The 22,877-nt window shown below is 40.4% G+C and overlaps 1 protein-coding gene across 2 annotated transcripts in view; it reads right to left on the bottom strand.

The window, feature by feature from the left end:
- LOC128663281 (uncharacterized) overlaps positions 1-22,088 on the bottom strand; it is a 264,171-nt gene extending 242,083 nt beyond the window's left edge. For both annotated transcript variants that reach the window (XM_053717535.1, XM_053717536.1), the window contains exon 1: positions 22,009-22,088. In XM_053717535.1, the coding sequence (XP_053573510.1) occupies positions 22,009-22,084 (76 nt within the window). In that variant the 5' untranslated portion in view covers positions 22,085-22,088. The remainder of the gene's footprint in view (positions 1-22,008) is intronic.
- Positions 22,089-22,877: the final 789 nt, after the last annotated feature.

The following is a 22,877-nucleotide window of genomic DNA, read 5'->3' as shown; positions in this document are numbered from 1 at the left end:
AGAAAGGAGACTGCTTGAACCGAACACCTCCGTTACCCGCAGCTTATAGCCACACCGTCTAGTCGGCTGATTCCTCCGATCCTTCTTTAGACCACAGTCCTAATTGTTTGTTGCTGCTAGCGTCTCTGGTTCTGGGTACGTAGGTATGCCACCTGGCGTAATGACTCTGCAAGATGAGTCAGTCTGCAAAACTTGGCTTCCAGCTTCTGCGTGGTTCTCCTGAACCGCGTATCCAGGCTAGTATCCCTCCTGGACAGCCAAGGACAATATGAAGCTTGGGTACATCTATGGAGCCCTTCAACTCAGAGCTCAGAGTTAGCATGCCGGACTCTTGCTAACTCCGCCCCACCAGAAGCGATCTGAAAATATGTGAATTCCACTATAGTGCTATTTCTCCTTTTGGTTTTCATGTCCCTTTAATAGAAAATATATTGGCATTTTTTTCCAGGCCCTTAGGGCAACAGAACATAATTACTGTATTGCAAAATAAACACAATATTTTCTAAGTTTAGGATCAGCTTAGGGTAACAGAACATATGTATTGAAAAATACAGAGTACAGGTAAACACAATATTTTCTAATCTTAATAGAAAATATATGGGCATATTTTTTTCCCAGGACCTTAGGGCAACAGAACATATTTATTGCAAAATAAACACATTTTTTCCTAAGCTTAGGATCTGCTTAGGGCAACAGAACATATTTACTGTATTGCAAAATAAACACAACATTTTCTAAGCTTAGGATCAGCCATGAGCATTTATTCTAGTAAGGATGAAGTCATACTGGTATCTTCTGTTTCACAAGTCAACTCTTCAAAGGCAAGATGCTTTCTTGCTGGTGAATTGGGTGTACTACAAGTAGCAACAAGTGAAGGAGCAGGACTGGGTGGTGATGTCAGAGCTGGAAATGGACTGTTAGTTGATGTTGATGATCTGGGATCCAAATGACTGTCTGTCGATGATGATGATCTGCGTACTGATGGACTTTTAGAAAAGTAAGTCTCTATGGAGGTTTGAAGTGTAGCTCTCTTCTTTTCTCTGTAGATTTCTTTGTAACAGGAATAAGCCCCCGAAATGTTACTATTGACTGTGGAGCTTCTTTCAAAGTCCCTATCATGCTTTTCAAAAAGAGCCATGGCGCTATCAAGATGACGGAAAGCTTCAAAAATAATTTTTGAAGTTAAGCCTTCAGGCTGTTCGATGATCTCAACCCCATTTTGCACATCTTCTTCTTCTTCTCTCTCCTCTTCAAGTTCTAGAAGATCTTCATTGCTGAGGGGCTCAGTATGGGATGCAAGCAGTTCCGCAACATCTTCTGGCTCTACTTCCAGCTCTAACTGACTTGCCATGTCTACAATATTTTCAGTAACATTAGCTACAGAATCATCAACGCCTTCGGAATCATCAGCTAACTGTGGACATCTTTTTTTCCAGGCCCTATTCATTGTGGTATCCTTTATGTCATTCCAAGCATCTCTTACAATTTTAATGCAATCCAAGATGTTGTAGCTTATCCAGAATTTTGATAGGACTTCTTGCCCTGCACCTTCTTCTTTGTCTATTGCTGCAATACACTTACTGAATGTTCTTTTTAAGTAGTTTAACTTGAAGGTGGCTCTGACACACTGATCCATAGGCTGCAGTAATGAGGTGGTATTTGGTGGTAGGAATTCCACTCTAATGTTAGGGTTGAGCTCATCTAGCGTTCAAGGGTGTCCAGGGGCATTATCAACAAGCAGCAAAATGTTGAAAGGGATATTATTGTCCTTGCAATAAGCTTTCACCTCTGGAACAAAGCAGGTGTCAACCCAATCCTCAAAAAGGGCTGCAGTTACCCATGCTTTTTAATTAGCCCTCCAATGCACTGGAAGTCTAGTTTTAACGTAGTTCTTCAAAGCGCTTGGATTTTGAAAATGGTAAATTAGCAAAGGCTTTAGCTTTAAGGTACCGTAAGCATTGCCACCTAACAGATTATTCTATCTTTAGCTGGCTTTTAGCCTGGCATTGATTTTTCCTGCCTTGCAATGAAGGTTCTTGCAGGCATCTTCTTCCAGAATAGACCAGTCTCATCCACATTAAAAATTTGATCCATGGAGTAGCCTCCATCTTCAATAATTTTTGCAAAATTACTTGGGTAGCTTTCTGCAGCCTCAATATCTGCAGCAGTTGCCTCTCCTTGTACTTGGATGTTATGTAGATTGGACCTCTTTTAAACCATCCATGGCTTGCAACAAATTCAGCAACCTTTGCTGCCTCACCTTTCTTAGCCTTCAGGTCATTGAATAGGCTTAAGGATTTACTTTGTATAATTGCCTGGTTTACAGGAACATGCCATGTTGTCTGATTTTCTATCCAAAGTGTTAAGAGTCTCTCCATGTCTGCAACAATGCTATCCCTTTTTCGAATTGTTGTGGTGTTAACAGGCGTAGCACTTTTTACTTCTGCAACAATTTTGTCTTTGTTCTTCATGACTGTGTTAACTGTGGTCCTAGTGAAGCCTAGCTTTCGGCCTATTTCAGCTTGAATTACACCTTCATCATACAATCTAATAATTTTCAGCTTCATATCCAAGGTAATAGATTTACGCCATTATTGCAAAGCTTCCACAATCAGTCAGCTCTAGGTAAAGGTACATTTGTACAGTTCAGTATTCCACTGTTCTGTGTGCCAAACGTGATACAATCAGTACTGTACATGTATATGTTCCCCAAAGTTCTATGTACAGTGCAGTATTATCCCAGGAATAAAAGACCAATTTGTGTGCTGGAATCTTCAATACAGTGTACTCACGATTCAATACAGTGTACAGTACTGTACTCACGATTCACTTTTTAACTGCAATATCATTAGTGCACGGCTTCTAGACAGTGAGCGGAAACCCCACTTCTTCCTGGGGCGCAGTAACCTCTTCCTGGCCTTGTAGAACCATAGAGACTAACTGTTCATGTGCACCAGTGCTGGTTTTTGTCCGTTCTCGCGAGTGTCCGTAAAGAGAGGGTCCGTAAAGCGGGACTATGCCTGTATATCATGTAATCAGAGTATCATATGTATTTATTTGCAATCAATGGAACTGGGCCAGTTTTCTCTCTGTACCTGTGTAACCCCTCCTGATTGCAATCTAGTTTTAAACACCACCCCTTCACAGGTGTTATAAAATGGGCTGGCATATAAGATGACATTTCTTACTGAAAAAGAAATTCCAGAGAAGGAAGAAATACACTGAAAATAGAATGACAGTAAAGAGGTGATTTTAATTTCTGCGGTATCTGAATCATGACAGTTTAATGTTAGGTGGGCTATCCCTTTAAGCTATCAGTTTAAGATTATATTGAATCAAACATCAATTTGAATTTTAAAATCCTTGTCTAAAAGATTACACTGTGTGTCCTAATGTCAGCATCAATGTTTATAATTAATTCTAATTTCACATATACATACTGTCAAAGTATAATACACAATGTAACAAATGCAACTTACACGTTCTGATCAGTGATCAATGACACAAGTATCGAGTAATTTGATTCGTTAGTGATAGTTTAAAATGTATATTTGAATCAGATTGGCTGATGTCATAAATCATGTGATTATGCATATTCCAATCAAAGTGGTTGACAATTCACTAGTGTGGGGGTTGTTTAGAAGTTTGCGTCATAATTGGTGTGAAAAGTGCTGAGTCAAAATTGGTGCGAAGTGGAGAGTGGGACTTGTATTACATGGCTTAAACATGGTGCACATAGATTTTTCACATAAAAAATGAAAAGGAAGTTAGCTATATTATGTTGTGTATTTCATTAATATCTTTATATCTATTAGTGCGACAAGTTTGGGGCAAAATTTTCCAACAAATTTGTAGAAATAATATTTTCCCCTTGCTTTGTAATGAGAGACAAATTTGTAGCATAATCCATAAGTAGTAATGTATTTTTCATTTGTATCCCTATATATATTAGTGCACCAAATGTGGAGCAATAATATTGCTTGATTTAGAAAGGGTATACAATTTTAATAGAGTTTCTAATTTACTTTTATTATGTAATATACTTCAGCATCGAACATAAGCTTTCTGTGTTTTCAGACTCCCATTGAGTTCTATGGCATCCGCGACCTCAAGGGTGACGGATTGAAAACTAGGTACGCTGCGTCAGAATACACACGAGCGTACCTGTTAAATGTTTGATAAATTGGGAAAAGGGTCAAATAGAGTCGAATGTGAATTCAAAACATCTGTAATGACGCAAGCTTCGATCTTGGATTGAGATTGTTGGATTGAGATTGCGGGATCGTATCTTACGTCACAAATTTCAACATTTGACGTTCTTGACCCTTTGATAACTACGGTGGATAAATCTCGCAACAAATACAACGCGGAATTCAAGCGTATTTTCAATTGATGCTTTGATAAATCGTCCTCTAGGAGTAAATAAGAAAATTGCATAAAAGTGCATGCTCTATCTGAATCATGAAAGAAAAAATGTGGGTTTAGTACATTAGGCTAGATTAGAAATAGAGCGCTATTGATAGCACATGATTGATTGATAGCTATGATTATCGTGCAATCTGGTATTATGAGTCTATGATAAAAATGAATAACCAGAGAATGTTTAGCACATCCAGCATTCCTTTAGTGCATCCTATACAAAAAAAATTATTATTTGAAAAGATAGATAACGCCTTTACTACCCATTCCCCAGCTTTGTGCAAAAAAACATGGTTATATTATATACTTTATAACCTTTACGCCTCTAAATTACTGTCTGTCTAAGTCCCTAAAGACAGCCCAATGATCGCATGCTTTTGTATTTGCTTTTCACATCAGGGAAAGCTAGTTCATATGAGCCATATAGATAACATTGTGCTGACGCCTGTGGATTCTAACAACAAAGCACTAATTGGCTTAAATGCAAGTCAATAGATAAAGTCATGTGATCAGGGGGCAGTCAGTAGATGCTTTGAAACACAAGTAATCACAGAGGTAAAAAGTGTATTAATAAAACCATGTTTTCTGTGCAAAACTGGGGAATGGGTAATAAAGGAATAATCTATCTGTTAAAACAATAAAAAAAAATTGAGTTGACTGTCCCCTTAAATATGTTTATTCTTGAAATAAATGTATAAAAGGCGTTTAAAGGGGGGCAGAGCTAACGGCCCATCATGGTGGATGCATCTGAGTGAGCTCCGCTGTTACCAAGGCCTATACAGCACCAATATGAGGCATCTTAAAAGGCTGAGACGATACCTGCACACCATGGATTGCCTGCTCAATCCGAGTCGCATTTGCTTACAGCTGATTGCAGCGCACACAACAAGGATCTCTGACTGAGATCCGGGTCAGTGAAAAACACAATGTCAGTGCGGCCTACTGAATATGGGATCGGCCGGCCACGCTACATATCGCAGCTAACACACGGCCAGATTACGAGTTTTGCGTTATGAGTGGCTCTGTAATAACTTGCAAGTTATTTCCACCGCTCACCTTTAATAGCTCTGCTATTACAGGTTTTCCAAAAACCTGCGTTTGCGGGCAATATGGCAGCATTGAGTTCCATACTGCACACAAATACCAGCGCTGCTTTGAGCTGGTTTTACTTGCTCGTGCACGATTTCCCCATATACATCAATGAGGAGAGCCAGCTAAAAAAAGCCTAACACCTGCAATAATGGAGCGTAAAGCTCAGTAACGCAGCCCCATTGATTCCTATGGGGAATGAAAATGTATGTTTAAACCTCACACCCTAACATAAACCCCGAGTCTAAACACCCCTAATCTGCTGCCCCCGACATTGTCGCCACCTACATTACACATATTAACCCATAATCTGCGGCCCCCAACATCGCCACCTACATTACACTTATTAACCCCTAATCTACAACCCCCGACATCGCCGCCACTTACATTTCATGTATTTACCTTTAATCTGCCGCCCCCGACATCGCCGCCACCTACATTACACTTATTAACCCCCTAATCTGCCGGCCCTGACATCGCCACCACCTACATTACACTTATTAACCCCTAATCTGCCACCCCCGACATCGCCACCACCTACATTAAAAGTATTAACCCCTAATCTGCCACCCCGACATCGCCGCCATCTACATTACACTTATTAACCCCTATTTTGCCGCCCCCAACATCGCCGCCACCTACCTACACTTATTAACCCCTAATCTGCCGCTCCCAATATCGCCACCACCACTATACTAAAGTTATTAACCACTAAACCTCTGGCCTCCCACATCACTAACACTAAATAAATATATTAACCGATAAACCTAACCCTAAGTCTAACCCTAACCCTAACACCCCTAGCTTTAATATAATTAAAATAAATCTAAATACAAATTACTATTATTACCTAAATAATTCCTATTTAAGGCTAAATACTTACCTGTAAAATAAACCCTAAACTAGCTACAATATAACTAACATTTACATTGTAGCTATCATAGGTTTTATTTTTATTTTACAGGCAAGTTTGTATTTATTTTAACTAGGTAGACTAGTTAGTAAATCATTATTAACGATTTACTAGCTACCTAGTTAAAATAAATACTACCGTTTATATTACGAGTTTTGCGTTAGAAGCTATGCTGTGCTAACGAGCAGTTTTTTCTCACCGCTCACTTACCTGCAGCGCTGGTATTACAGGTTTTTACAAACCCGGCATTAACAAGCAAGAAGTGAGCGTAGAGCAAAATTTTGCTCCATACCGCACTCCGATACCAGTGCTTCTTAATTCAGCTGTGAGCTGGTTATACGTGCTCATGCACGCTTTCCCCATAGACATCAATGGGGAGAGCCACTGAGAAAAATTCTAACACCTGCCAAAAAGCAGCGTAAAACTCAGTAACGCAGCCCCATTGATTCCTATGGGGAAACACATTTTATGTTTACACCTAACACCCTAACATAAACCCTGAGTCTAAACACAACTATTCTTACACTTATTAACCCCTAATCTGTCACCCCTAACATCGCCGACACCTACATTATTCTTATTAACCCCTAATCTGCCGCTCCGGACACCGCCGCCACCTTCATTATACTTATTAACCCCTAATCTGCTGCCCCCAACATCGCCGCCACCTACATTATATTTATTAACGCCTAATCTGCCGCCCCCAATGTCGCAGCAACCTACCTACACTTATTAACCCCTAATCTGCCGCCCCCAACCTCGCCGCCAATATATTAAATGTATTAACCCCTAAACCTAAGTCTAACCCTATCACCCCCTAATTGAAATATAATTAAAATAAATCTAAATAAAATTACTATCATTAACTACATTAATCCTATTTAAAACTAAATACTTACCTATAAAATAAACCCTAAGCTATCTACAATATAACTAATAGTTACATTGTAGCTATCTTAGGGTTTATTTTTATTTTACAGGCAAGTTTGTATTTATTTTTACTAGGTAGACAAGTTACTAAATAGTTATTAACTATTTAATAACTACCTAGCTAAAATAAATTCAAATTGACCTGTAAAATAAAACCTAACCTAAGTTACAATAACACTACACTACAAATAAATAAATGAACTAAATTAAATACAATTAAATAAATTAAAATAGCTAAATCAAAAAAAAAAAACACTAAATTACAGAAAATAAAAAACAAATTACAGATCTTTAAACTAATTACACCTAATCTAATAGCCCTATCAAAATAAAAAAGCCCCCCAAAATAAAAAAAAAACCCTAGCCTAAACTAAACTATCAAGAGCCCTTAAAATGGCCTTTTGTGGCCCCAAAGCAATCATCAGCTCTTTTACCTGTAAAAAAAATACAAACAACCCCCCCAACAGTAAAACCCACCACCCATACAACCAACCACCCAGATAAAATACTAACTAAAAAAACCTAAGCTCCCCATTACCCTGAAAAGGGCATTTGAATAGGCATTGCCCTTAAAAGGGCGTTTAGCTCTTTTGCAGGCCCAAAGCCCTAACCTAAAAAATAAACCCACCCAATACACCCTAAAAAAATCCTAACACAAACCCCCGAAGATTCACTTACTGGGAGAAGTCTTCATCCAAGTGGCAAGATGTCCTCAACGAAGCTGGCAGAAGTGGTCCTCCAGACAGGCAGAACTGCTCCTCCAGACAGGCAGAAGTCTTCATCCAGACGGCATCTTCTATCTTCATCCATCCGGCACGGAGCGGGTCCATCTTCAAGACATCCAACACGGAGCATCCTCTTCAAAAAACGGCTTCTTCGTAATGAATATCTCTTTAAGTGACGTTATCCAAGATGGCGTCCCTTAGATTCCGATTGGCTGATAGAATTCTATCAGCCAATCGGAATTAAGGTAGAAAAAATCCTATTGGCGGATTCAATCAGCCAATAGGATTGAGCTGGCATTCTGTTGGCTGTTCTATCAGCCAATCGGAATCTAAGGGACGCCATCTTGGATGAGGTCACTTAAAGAGATATTCATTACAAAGAAGCCGTCGTTTGAAAAGGATGCTCCGCATTGGATGTCTTGAAGATGGACCTACTCCGCGCCGAAAGGATGAAGATAGACGATGCACTCTGGATGAAGACTTCTGCCTGTCTGGAGGACCACTTCTGCCGGCTTCGTTGAGGACATCTTGCTGCTTGGATGAAGACTTCTTCCGGTAAGTGAATCTTCGGGGGTTAGTGTTAGGATTTTTTTAAGGGTGTATTGGGTGGGTTTAATTTTTAGGTTAGGGCTTTGGGCCTGCAAAAGAGCTAAATGCCCTTTTAAGGGCAATGCCCATCCAAATGCCCTTTTCAGGGCAATGGGGAGCTTAGGTTTTTTTAGATAGTATTTTATTTGGGGGGTTGGTTGTGTGGTTGGTGGGTTTTACTGTTTGGGGGGTTGTTTTATTTTTTTTTACAGGTAAAAGAGCTGATTACTTTGGGGCAATGCCCCGCAAAAGGCTCTTTTAAGGGCTATTGATAGTTTAGTTTAGGCTAGGGCGTTTTTTTTTATTTTGGGGGGCTTTTTTATTTTGATAGGGCTATTAGATTAGGTGTAATTAGTTTAAAGATCTGTAATTTGTTTTTTATTTTCTGTAATTTAGTGTTTGTTTGTTTTTGTGATTTAGCTAATTTAATTTATTTAATTGTATTTAATTTAGTTCATTTATTTAATTGTAGTGTAGTGTTAGGTGTTATTGTAACTTAGGTTAGGTTTTGTTTTACAGGTAAATTTGTATTTATTTTAGCTAGGTAGTTATTAAATAGTTAATAACTATTTAATAACTATTCTACCTAGTTAAAATAAATACAAACTTGCCTGTAAAATAAAAATAAACCCTAACGGCTAGATTTAGAGTTTTGTCGGTAACGACCCGCGTAGCTAACGCTGGCTTTTTTCTGGCCGCACCTTTAAAATAACTCTGGTATTGAGAGTCCACAGAATGGCTGCGTTAGGCTCCAAAAAAGGAGCGTAGAGCATATTTAACGCCACTGCAACTCTCGATACCAGAGTTGCTTACGGATGCGGCCAGCCTCAAAAGCGTGCTCGTGCACGATTCCCCCATAGAAAACAATGGGGCTGTTTGAGCTGAAAAAAAAAACTAACACCTGCAAAAAAGCCGCGTTCAGCTCCTAACGCAGCCCCATTGTTGTCTATGGGGAAACACTTCCTACGTCTGCACCTAACACTCTAACATGTACCCCGAGTCTAAACACCCCTAACCTTACACTTATTAACCCCTAATCTGCCTCCCCCGCTATCGCTGACCCCTGCATATTATTTTTAACCCCTAATCTGCCGCTCCGTATACCGCAGCTACTTACATTATCCCTATGTACCCCTAATCTGCTGCCCCTAACACCGCCGACCCCTATATTATATTTATTAACCCCTAATCTGCCCCCCACAACGTCGCCTCCACCTGCCTACACTTATTAACCCCTAATCTGCCGAGCGGACCGCACCGCTATTATAATAAAGTTATTAACCCCTAATCCGCCTCACTAACCCTATAATAAATAGTATTAACCCCTAATCTGCCCTCCCTAACATCGCCGACACCTAACTTCAAACATTAACCCCTAATCTGCCGACTGGAGCTCACCGCTATTCTAATAAATGTATTAACCCCTCAAGCTAAGTCTAACCCTAACACCCCCCTAAGTTAAATATAATTTAAATCTAACGAAATTAATTAACTCTTATTAAATAAATTATTCCTATTTAAAGCTAAATACTTACCTGTAAAATAAATCCTAATATAGCTACAATATAAATTATAATTATATTATAGCTATTTTAGGATTTATATTTATTTTACAGGTAACTTTGTATTTATTTTAACCAGGTACAATAGCTATTAAATAGTTAAGAACTATTTAATAGCTAAAATAGTTAAAATAATTACAAATTTACCTGTAAAATAAATCCTAACCTAAGTTACAATTAAACCTAACACTACACTATCAATAAATTAATTAAATAAAATACCTACAATTACCTACAATTACACCTAACACTACACTATCAATAAATTAATTAAATACAATATCTACAAATAAATACAATGAAATAAACTAACTAAAGTACAAAAAATAAAAAAGAACTGTTACAAAAAATAAAAAAATATTTACAAACATCAGAAAAATATTACAACAATTTTAAACTAATTACACCTACTCTAAGCCCCCTAATAAAATAACAAAGCCCCCAAAATAAAAAATGCCCTACCCTATTCTAAATTACAAAAGTTCAAAGCTCTTTTACCTTACCAGCCCTGAACAGGGCCCTTTGCGGGGCATGCCCCAAGAAATTCAGCTCTTTTCTTGTAAAAAAACACATACAATACCCCCCCCCACAACATTACAACCCACCACCCACATACCCCTAATCTAACCCAAACCCCCCTTAAATAAACCTAACACTAAGACCCTGAAGATCTTCCTACCTTATCTTCACCATACCAGGTTCACTGATCGATCCAGAAGAGCTCCTCCGATGTCCTGATCCAAGCCCAAGCAGGGGGCTGAAGATGTCCATGATTCAGCTGAAGTCATCATCCAAGCGGGAGCTGAAGAGGTCCATGATCCGGCTGAAGTCATCATCCAAGCGGGAGCTGAAGAGGTCCATGATCCGGCTGAAGTCTTCTATCAACGGCATCTTCAATCTTCTGTCTTCCGGATCCATCTTGCAGACCTCCGACGCGGAACATCCTGCTGGCCCGACGGACTACCGACGAATGAAGGCTCCTTTAAGGGACGTCATCCAAGATGGCGTCCCTCGAATTCCGATTGGCTGATAGAATCCTATCAGCCAATCGGAATTCAAGGGACGCCATCTTGGATGACTTCCCTTAAAGGAACCGTCATTCTTCAGTTGGACATCATTGGAAGAAGATTGATCCGCGCTGGAGGTCTTCACAATGGAGCCGTTCCTCATCGCTCTCGAAGATAGAAGATGCCGCTTGGATCAAGATGGTTGCCGGTCTGGATCGCCTCTTCTTCCCGAATAGGATGAAGACTTTGGAGCCTCTTCTGGACCTCTTCAGCCACAGGATTATGGATCACCAGCCCCCGCTTGGGTTGGATGAAGATATCGGAGCCAGGACCGATCGGTGATGCCCGGCGAGGTGAAGATAAGGTAGGAAGATCTTCAGGGGCTTAGTGGTTAGGTTTATTTAAGGGGGGTTTGGGTTATATTAGGGGTATGTGGGTGGTGGGTTGTAATGTTGGGGAGGGGTATTGTATGTTTTTTTTTACAGGCAAAAGAGCTGAATTTCTTGGGGCATGCCCCGCAAAGGGCCCTGTTCAGGGCTGGTAAGGTAAAAGAGCTTTGAACTTTGTAATTTAGAATAGGGGTAGAGCATTTTTTTTATTTTGGGGGGCTTTGTAATTTTATTAGGGGGCTTAGAGTAGGTGTAATTAGATTAAAATTGTAATATTTTTCTAATGTTTGTAAATATTTTTTTATTTTTTGTAACTTAGTTCTTTTTTATTTGTTGTACTTTAGTTAGTTTATTTAATTGTAGTTATTTGTAGGTATTGTATTTAATTAATGTATTGATAGTGTAGTGTTAGGTTTAATTGTAGGTAATTGTAGGTATTTTATTTAATTTATTTATTGATAGTGTAGTGTTAGGTTTAATTGTAACTTAGGTTAGGATTTATTTTACAGGTAATTTTGTAATTATTTTAACTATTTTAGCTATTAAATAGTTCTTAACTATTTAATAGCTATTGTACCTGGTTAAAATAAATACAAAGTTACCTGTAAAATAAATATAAATCCTAAAATAGCTATAATATAATTATAATTTATATTGTAGATATATTAGGGTTTATTTTACAAGTAAGTATTTAGCTTTAAATAGGAATAATTTATTTAATAAGAGTTAATTTATTTCGTTAGATTTAAATTATATTTAATTTAGGGGGGTGTTAGTGTTAGGGTTAGACTTAACTTTAGGGGTTAATCCATTTATTACAGTAGCGGCGAGATTCGGTCGGCAGATTAGGGGTTAATAATTGAAGTTAGGTGTCGGCGATGTTAAGGAGGGCAGATTAGGGGTTAATACTATTTATTATAGGGTTATTGAGGCGGGAGTGAGGCGGATTAGGGGGTTAATAACTTTATTATAGTAGCGGTGCGGTCCGCTCGGCATATTAGGGGTTAATAAGTGTAGGCAGGTGGAGGCGACGTTGAGGGGGGCAGATTAGGGGTTAATAAATATAGGGGTCGGCGGTGTTAGGGGCAGCAGATTAGGGGTACATAGCTATAATGTAGGTGGCGGTGGTGTACGGAGCGGCAGATTAGGGGTTAATAATAATATGCAGGTGTCAGCGATAGCGGGGGCGGCAGATTAGGGGTTAATAAGTGTAAGGTTAGGGGTGTTTAGACTCGGGGGTACATGTTAGAGTGTTAGGTGCAGACGTAGGAAGTGTTTCCCCATAGACAACAATGGGGCTGTGTTAGGAGCTGAACGCTGCTTTTTTGCAGGTGTTAGGTTTTTTTTCAGCTCAAAATGCCCCATTGTTTTCTATGGGGATATCCTGCACAAGCACGTTTTGAAGCTGGCCGCGTCCGTAAGCACCGCTGGTATCGAGAGTTCCAGTCGCGTTAAATTATGCTCTACGCTCCCTTTTTGGAGCCTAACGCACTGAAAACCCAGCCATTCTGTGAACTCTAAATACCAGCGGTATTCAAAAGGTGCGGCCAGAAAAAAGCATGCGTAGCTAACGCACCCCTTTGGCCGCAAAACTCTAAATCTAGGCGATAGAGTTACAAACTCTAAGCAGCGATATATGAGGTATACAAAAGAAGAGGAGTTCTTATCTAAGCAATATTTACCTCTGGGCTATTGAGAAAGGAGATAATATTGTGTCGCTTTTAGCAGCCATACTCAAAAGCATCTATTAACCATAGGCACATAAGTTTAAGAGCAAAGTTTTGGGTGTAAGGAGAAATCTGGACTCTAGAAAGGCCTAGGGTAGTTATAATTCTAGTAGATAGTGATAAATTATAGTAGTTTTAAGGCGGAGGCTGTGACCTGAGTAGATATTGATCATTGTTGTTTAATGACAGTGAAAAAGTGCAGTTAAGTAAAAAAAAGTGAATGCAAATTTAAACAGTTTTAGAGTATCCAAACAAGTAACATACACAACAAGCATCTTCCCTAGTTGTACCTATTTTTTTATGACCTAGAGCATTTAGAGATGTAGCGGTGTAGTCTTGCCAGTATTGAGCTCACATAAATGCATATATATAATTGAGCAGGGGGAGACAAACTCTTGAATGAATTTAGATTACATAAACATCTTACTCTCACACAGATTGTCCTTTTGTGTGTGTTCGAATTATAGAGTTTGGATGTATATTAAGCTTTAAAGATAAATACTATTTATGTTATATCGATATACATCATCTCATACATTTATTCTACTAATAAACCAATTTATGCTTGGTGGCTTAAACTATCATCTAGGATCCCCGATGAATTACCAGCTTGGCCTTACTTCATTGTTAAAGATAGAGTTATGAGGCAAACTAAGGCAAGTCTCCTGTGTGGATTGTAATGAGCATAAGGTCTAGAACACAGTTACTGTCAGTGTGGAGTCCTGGGTGACACAACCTCCCTACGATCGAGGTGTGTATGAGATCCAGTACTCTAGTCTTATGGCAAGGTGTTAATGCAAAGAGTTAACTGTCACTCCCTGGGGGCCCTGTCAGCACCTTGGTTTAGTAAAAATCATCCAATTCCTCTTCGGAAGACATTACTTTTTCCCCAAGCAAAACGAGGGCTCAGGTTGATGGGTAAGATGGTAGCATGCTGTCGAGAATACCCCGCAGTCGAGATTGAACTGCCGGGAGCGAAGGCTGCAGGCAAGTGTAAGAATGCAGGATCACTTCTGTCCCTGCAAGCCAGGGCCCCATAGAAGAGTTTCGTTCTCCGGACCACGCCAGAACACTGGATAAATCCATAAAGTGCAATGTCTGTGCGGCCACAACCATCCCCGTAGGCAACTGCTTCTCCTCAGACATGTGCTCATGCCCCAGCGTGGTAGTGTCCTCTAAGTCTCGGCTCTCTGGAAGCAAAGCAATTTCCTCCTGTAACTCCAGTATCGGCACCTTCCCAGGAGTGGAATCGAACAAAGTAGTTTCATCCGCATTAGGAGGGGGCTGTAGACGACTATTACGCCAGTCCTGATCAATTGTGGTCACCCTTTGCAGGCTTGAAGATGGCAATTCGTAGGGGTCAGCTAGCGTAGCATCCAATAATTGAGTAGATTTACCGTCAATTTTCTGGGATAAAACAGCAAAAAGAGCTTGTATTTCCTTAAACAGTATCTCATCCATATTAAAAGTATATTCTGTCCCCTCTTGTTAGTAGTTATATGGTTCTGCTTAACCCGGCAGTCCGGGGGGGGGGGAACGTAGATGGTAATAGGCCACTACCGTGTCTATCCAGACGTCTAGTTAAACTGATCCTTAGTTACCACGGTCACCAAGTGTATATTAGACGATTCAGCTTTGTTTAAACTATCCAGTTTTTGCAGGAAAAAAGTCTGAGTTTCTGGATGGAAAGCAATTAAATAGTATGCTGGCTATGTGAGACCTAGAGCTTCTGAAATTTCACATTTGTACATGGTGGCAGTTAGGCCCGCCCCCATGTTATATTTATTTTTAAATATATATATATATATATGTGTGTGTATAATGTTTACTTTGGTAATATATATATATGTACATGTATGATTATATATAAGTATAGATATATACAGATATATATAGGATTTCCTGTTTAAAAATATTTAGAACATATTCCCCTATTGAAGTTCACTGGAGTGTGACATATTTACAGTAAATACTTAAACACTTTATTAAATATGAATATTGCATTAATATGATTTTTCAGAATCAGAATCAAGTTCAATCCGATTGGCAGATCCGATCAGCCAATCAGATTGAGCTCGCATTCTATTGGCTGATCAGAACAGCCAATAGAATGCGAGCTCAATCTGATGGGCTGATCGGATCAGCCAATCGGATTGAACTTGATTCTGATTGGCTGATTCCATCAGCCAATCAGAATTTTCCTACCTTAATTCCTATTGGCTGATAGAATCCTATCAGCCAATCGGAATTCGAGGGACGCCATCTTGGATGACGTCCCTTAAAGGAGCCTTCATTCGTCGGTAGTCCGTCGGGCCAGCAGGATGTTCCGCGTCGGAGGTCTGCAAGATGGATCCGGAAGAAAGAAGATTGAAGATGCCGTTGATAGAAGACTTCAGCCGGATCATGGACCTCTTCAGCTCCCGCTTGGATGATGACTTCAGCCGGATCATGGACCTCTTCAGCTCCCGCTTGGATGATGACTTCAGCTGGATCATGGACATCTTCAGCCCCTGCTTGGGCTTGGATCAGGACATCGGAGGAGCTCTTCTGGATCGATCGGTGAACCTGGTATGGTGAAGATAAGGTAGGAAGATCTTCAGGGTCTTAGTGTAAGGTTTATTTAAGGGGGGTTTGGGTTAGATTAGGGGTATGTGGGTGGTGGGTTGTAATATTGGGGGGGGGTATTGTATGTGTTTTTTTACAGGAAAAAGAGCTGAATTTCTTGGGGCATGCCCCGCAAAGGGCCCTGTTCAGGGCTGGTAAGGTAAAAGAGCTTTGAACTTTTGTAATTTAGAATAGGGTAGGGCATTTTTTATTTTGGGGGGCTTTGTTATTTTATTAGGGGGCTTAGTGTATGTAATTAGTTTAAAATTGTTGTTAATATTTTTCTAATGTTTGTAAATATTTTTTTATTTTTTTTAACTTAGTTCTTTTTTATTTTTTGTACTTTAGTTAGTTTATTTAATTGTATTTATTTGTAGATATTGTATTTAATTCATTTATTGATAGTGTAGTGTTAGGTTTAATTGTAGGTAATTGTAGGCATTTTATTTAATTTATTTATTGATAGTGTAGTGTTAGGTTAATTGTAACTTTGGTTAGTATTTATTTTACAGGAAATTTTGTAATTATTTTAACTATTTTAGCTATTAATAGTTCTTAACTATTTATAGCTATTGTACCTGGTTAAAATAAATACAAAGTTACCTGGTAAAATAAATATTAAAATCCTAAAATAGCTATAAATAAATTATAATTTATATTGTAGCTATATAGGATTTAATTTTACAGGTAAGTATTTAGGCTTTAAATAGGAATAATTTATTTAATAAGAGTAATTAATTTAGTTAGATTTAATTATATTTAAACTTAGGGGGGTGGTTAGGTGTTTGGGTTAGCTTAGCTTTAGGGGTTAATACAATTTATTAGAATAGCGGTGAGCTCCAGTCGGCAGATTAGGGGTTAATGTTTGAAGTTAGGTGTCGGCGATGTTAGGTGAGGGCAGATTAGGGGTTAATTACTATTTATTATAGGGTTAGTGAGGCGGATTAGGGGTTAATAACTTTATAATAATAGCGGTGCGGTCCGCTCGGCAGATTAGGGGTTAATAAGTGTAGGCAGGTGGAGGCGAAGTTGTGGGGGGCAGATTAGGGGTTAATAAATATAATATAGGGGTCGGCTGGTGTTAGGGGCAGCAGATTAGGGGTACATAGGGATAATGTAAGTAGCGGTGGTTTACGGAGCGGCAGATTAGGGGTTAATAATAATATGCAGGGGTCGAGCGATAGCGGGGGAGCTGATAGGGGTTAATAAGTGTAAGGTTAGGGGTGTTTAGACTCGGGGTACATGTTAGAGTGTTAGGTGCAGACCGTAGGAAGTGTTTCCTAGACAACAATGGGGCTGCGTTAGGAGCTGAACGCGGCTTTTTTGCAGGTGTTAGGTTTTTTTTCAGCTCAAACAGCCCCATTGTTTTCTATGGGGGAATCGTGGACGAGCACGTTTTTGAGGCTGGCCGCGTCCGTAAGCAACTCTGGTATCGAGAGTTGCAGTGGCGTTAAATGTGCTCTACGCTCCTTTTTTGGAGCCTAACGCAGCCATTCTGTAGACTCTCAATACCAGAGTTATTTTAAAGGTGCGGCCAGAAAAAAGTCAGCGTTAGCTACGCGGGTCGTTACCGACAAAACTCTAAATCTAGCCGTTAGTGTTTTACACAACTTTATTGTCTCGTAAAAAGTTAAACAGAGCTCTAAAGTCCCACTATTCTGATGTGTATTAAATGCATATTAAATCAAACTAAAGCAAACGTGTTTACTTTTAACCTTTAATACGCATGCTACTTCTGACATATGCAAAGAGCCGCAATAAAATCCCTTATTGCTTGAGCGCAACAATTAGCGCACCACTCGTATTCTAGCCTATGCTAGGTAAATTCTATATTACTTAGAGCTCACAACAAGATTAGTATATTTAGGTGCATATACACCTATAAATCTCAACACACACACTATACTTGGTCCTTGCAAACTAGGCGTTCTTTGAACACAGGGCTTATTGAAACAGGAGTCCCTATGTTATAATGTGCCAAGAAACTTCTGTTGTACCCCTTGCTGATTCCTAGGAATATTAGACTATAAGATAACGCTTGGGCTGGGCTACTATGCTACCAAGAAAACAAGTAGTTTTTTTTCTATGCCCCTGTGTGAGGCCCCATCATGAGTGAGATGATAGCGTATTTGGCCTAATAGTAGAGCAGCATCTCTCTTTCCCCCCCCTCTTTTGCTTTCTCCCCTCTTTTGCTCTCTCTTCCCCCCCCCCCCTCTCTTTTGCTCTCTCTCTCTCCTTCCTCTCTTTTGCTCTCTCTCCCCTCTTTTTGCTCTCTCTCTCCCCCCTCTCTTTTGCTCTCTCTCTCTCTTCCCCTCTCTTTTGCTCTCTCTCCCCCCTCTCTTTTGCTCTCTCTCCCCCCTTTCTTTTGCTCTCTCCCCATCTCTTTTGCACTCTCTCCCCATCTCGTTTGCTCTCTCTCCCCCTCTCTTTTGCTCTATCTCTCTCCCACTCTCTTTTGCTCTCTCTCCCCCACTCTTTTGCTCTCTCTCTCCCCACTCTTTTGCTCTCTCTTTCACCTCTCTCATTTGCTCTCTCTCCCCTCTCTTTTGCTCTCTCTCTCACCCCTCTCTTTTGCTCTTCCCCCTCTCTTTTGCACTCTCTCTCTCCCCCTCTCTTTTGCTCTATTTCTCCTCTTGTTTTTGCTTTCTCTCCCCCTCTCTTTCTCTCCCCCTCTTTACCCCTCTCTTTTGCTTTCTCTTTCCCCCTCTCTTTTGCTCTCTCTCTCCCCCCTCTATTTTGCTCTCTCTTTCCTCCCTCTCTTGTTTTTTCTCTCTCCCCCCTCTCTTTTGCTTTCTCTCCCCCTCTCTTGCTCTCTCTCTTTCCCCTATCTTTTGCACGCTCTCTCTCCCCCCTCTCTTTTGCACTCTCCCCCCCTCTCTTTTGCTTTCTCTCCCCCTCTCTTTTGCTCTCTCCCCCCTCTCTTTTGCTCTCTCCCCCCTCTCTTTTGCTCTCTCTCTCCCTCTCTTTTACTCTCTCGCTCCTCTCTTTTTTTCTCCCCCCTCTCTTTTGCTCTCTCTCCCCCTCTCATTTGCTCTCTCTCCTACCTCTCTTTTGCTCTCTCTATCCGCCTCTCTTGTGCTGTGTCTCTCCCCCCTCTCTTGTGCTCTCTCTCCCCCTTTCTTTTGCTCTCTCTCTCTCTCTCTCTCTGTCTCTCCCCCCTCTCTTTTGCACTCTCCCCCCTCTCTTTTGCACTCTCCCCCCCTCTCTTTTTCTTTCCCTCCCCCACTCTTTTGCTCTCTCCCCTCTCTTTTGCTTTTCTCCCCCCTCTCTTTTGCTCTCACTCTCTCCCTCTCTTTTACTCTCTCTCCCCTCTCTTTTGTTCTCTCCTTTCTCTTTTGCTCTCTCTCCCCCCTCTTGTTTGCTCTCTCTCCTACCTCTCATTTACTCTCTCTATCCGCCTCTCTTGTGCTGTTTCTCTCCCCCCTCTCTTGTGCTCTCTCTCCCCCTTTCTTTTGCTCTCTCTCTCTCTCTCCCCCCTATCTTTTGCTCTCTCTCCCCTCTCTCTTTCTGCCCCTCTATTTTGCTCTCCGCCTCTCTCTCTCTCTCTCTCTCTCTGTTTCTCCCCCTCTCTTTTGCTCTCTTTCCCCCACTCTTTTGCTCTATCTCCCCCTCTCTTTTGTTCTCTCCCACCTCTCTTTTGCCCTCTCTCTCTCCCCTCTATTTTGCTCTATCTCCCCCTCTCTTTTGCTCTCTCACCCCCTCTCTGTTGCTCTCTCTCTCCCTCTTTTTTGCTCTCTCTATACCCCTTTCTTTTGCTCTCTCTCTCCCCCTCTCTTTTGCTCTCTCCACCTCTCATTTTGCTCTCTCTCCCCTTCTCCTTTTGCTCTCTCTCCCCTCCACTTTTGCTCTCTCTCCCCTCTCTCTTTTGCTCTCTCTCCCTCTCTTATGCTAACTCTCCACTCTCCCTTCTCTTTGTAGCTCTCCCCCTCTCTTGCCCTCCCTCTTGTTTTGCTCTCTCTCTCCCCCTCTCTTTTGTGCTCTCTCTCCCCTCTACTTTTGCTCACTCTCTCCCCTCTCTTTTTGCATCTCTCCTCCCCCCTCCTCTTTTGCTCTCTCTCTAACCCTCACTTTTGCTCTCTCTCCCCCATCTTTTGCACTCTTTCACAATCATGCCCACTACCATCGGCCATGCCAACCCGGGCCGCTCCCCTGTGGCCATGCCCCCACCAAGGCCGCTCCTGCCCCCGTCATGCCCGCCCCCGTCATGTCTCGCCTGCTCACAACTGGTCCCACCCACCCCCGCTCACCGTTCTCGCGACAGACAGCAGATCAGTTGTGTTTGTCCTCACGCTGCATCTACTGCTCATGACAGCTTTGGACAAACACACTATTTATTTTATAGGATGTTGCCTAAAAGAGCATTTTAATGCAAAGTATAGCTATAAAATCCTACAATTGGATATTCACATTGCTTGTATTTGCCAGCCATCACATGCACAGATGCAATACAGTAGATCCCAAACTAAATATCTGCTCCCTTTATGCATCTGCCATTCGAAACTACAGTGCAGCAGATCAGACCCCAGAACAGATACATAGCTTCCTATCTCCCTTTATGCCAAATATATGCCACAGTAAATCACTGACCAGATCCATTTCCCTACTATATCTATTATGCCAGGTATGTGCCACATTAGACCAAAACCAGACCAATTGCCCATGCACACTTTTTTGCTGATAGTATGCTCCATCAGACCCCAGGACCAAATGCAAAGCCATCTTACTCCTCTATTTATACTAGATGTATACTAAAGCAGACCAGTTGCACCAGGCCAGATACATGGTCCTGTGCGCTCCTCATAGGCCAAATATGTACCACATTAGACCCCAAACCCAGGCATGACTCCCTGAACCAGTGTAACTGTACTTTTTAATATAATTTTTATGTGTTTGCGCAACCTTTTTGTCTCATGTAAAAGTTAAACAGAGCTTTAAAGTCACACTATTCCGATACGTATTAAATGCATATTAAATTAAATTGCGCTAAAGCGAACGTGTTTACTTTTAACCTGTAATACGCATGCTACTTCTCACGTATGCAAAGAGCCGCAATAAAATCCCTTATTGCTCGAGTGCAACAATTAGCGCACCACTCGTATTCTAGCCCTATGCTAGGTAAATTCCATATTACTTAGAGCTCACAACCAGATTAGTATATTTAGTTGCATATACACCTATAAATGTCTACACACACACACACACACATACACTATACTTGGTAACTGCAAACAAGGCGTTCATTGAACACAGGGCTTATTGAAACAGGAGTCCCTATGTTATAATGTGCCTAGACACTTCTGTTGCACCCCTTGCTCATGCCTAGGAATATTAGATTATAAAACTATGCTTGAAGTAAGCCGGTGGGCTTGGCTACTATGCTACCAAGAAAACATTTTTAGTTTATTTTCTATGCCCCTATGTGAGGCCCCATCATGAGTGAGATGATAGCGTATTTTGCCTAATGGCAGAGCCGCCATTGTATTGTATTTTTTTTTTAACATAATACAAGATCTTAATGAGACACCTATTGTTGGTATATACCCTAGTTAATACATACATATAGTTTGTAGACTTTCTTTTGCCTCATACTTGAACATTGTTTCCTGTAAACCTGAAGGATAAGTGGAGAGATAGATAGATAGATGATAGATAGATAGATAGATAGATAGATAGATAGATAGATAGATAGATAGACACAGACATACAAATATAGATACATACATAGGGGCATATTTATCAAGCTCTATATGGAGTTTGAGGCCCCTTGTTATCCCCCAGAAGTTATCAAGAATTTATGAAGCAGCGGTAAAGACCGCTACTCCATAACTTGTCCGCCTGCTCTGAGGCGGCAGACAGAAATCAAACTGATTGAATACGATCAGGTTGATTGATACCCCTTGCTAGCGGCCGATTGGCTGCATATGCTGTTGGCATTTATCGATGTGCAGCGGACGCGATACGCCTATATGCCACATAGGCTTTTGAGATTAATTTAAAATATGAATATAATAAATAAACTGAAACACAAAAAAAATATTTAGGAAAATAGACTTACCTAAGATTTTAACGGATAATGAAAACAGTAACAAAACACTTGTTGAATTTAGAATATATTTCTGTTCATGTCCCATCTTGCTTTTCTTGCAAACCTAAAATGTTACCAGTTTCACATTTGTCCCCAAGACATCAACAAAAACCACTTCCTTCCCTTTTTATGTTTTCTCATTTTATTAAAGGGACATGAAACCAAATTTCTTCTTTCATTATTCAGATAGATCACACAGTTTTAAACAACTTTCCAATTTACTTCTATTATCTAATTTGCTTTCACCTAGATTGCAAGTTTTGAGCGCTATAGAGAAATTAAAGAATGCAACAAAAGTTACGTTATTTAATTTCCTATAGCGCTGCCATTACAAGTTTTAAAACATATGCCTTTTGCATACTATATGGTTGCGTTTAGCTCCATACCGCACACAATCAGAGCGCTGCTGAGACGTGCTCGTGCACAATTTCCCCATAGACATCAATGAGGAGAGCCGGCAAAAAAAAAAACTAAAAAAAAAGTTCAGTAACGCAGCACCATTAATGTCTATGGGAAAATAAAAATACAGTTTAAACCTAAAACCCTGACATAAACCCCAAGTTTAAAACACCCTTAATCTGCTGCCCCCGACATCGCTGACGTCTGCCTACAGTTATTAACCCCTAATCTGCCACTCTAGATATCGCTGCCACTATACTACATTTATTAACCCCTAAGCCGCCAGCCCCCCACATCGCAACAAGCTAAATTAAACTATATTAACCCCTAAACCTAACCCTAACACTAACATAACCCTAACTCTAATGTAACCCTAACCCTAACAACCCCCTAACTTTAACATAATAAAAATATAGCTAAATTAAATTTACAATTATTAA

This window comes from Bombina bombina, chromosome 6 (genome assembly GCF_027579735.1).
Source record: "Bombina bombina isolate aBomBom1 chromosome 6, aBomBom1.pri, whole genome shotgun sequence".
Taxonomy (NCBI): Eukaryota; Metazoa; Chordata; class Amphibia; order Anura; family Bombinatoridae; genus Bombina; species Bombina bombina.
Note: the sequence above shows the minus strand (reverse complement) of the source record. Positions and strands in the feature narration are given on the sequence as shown.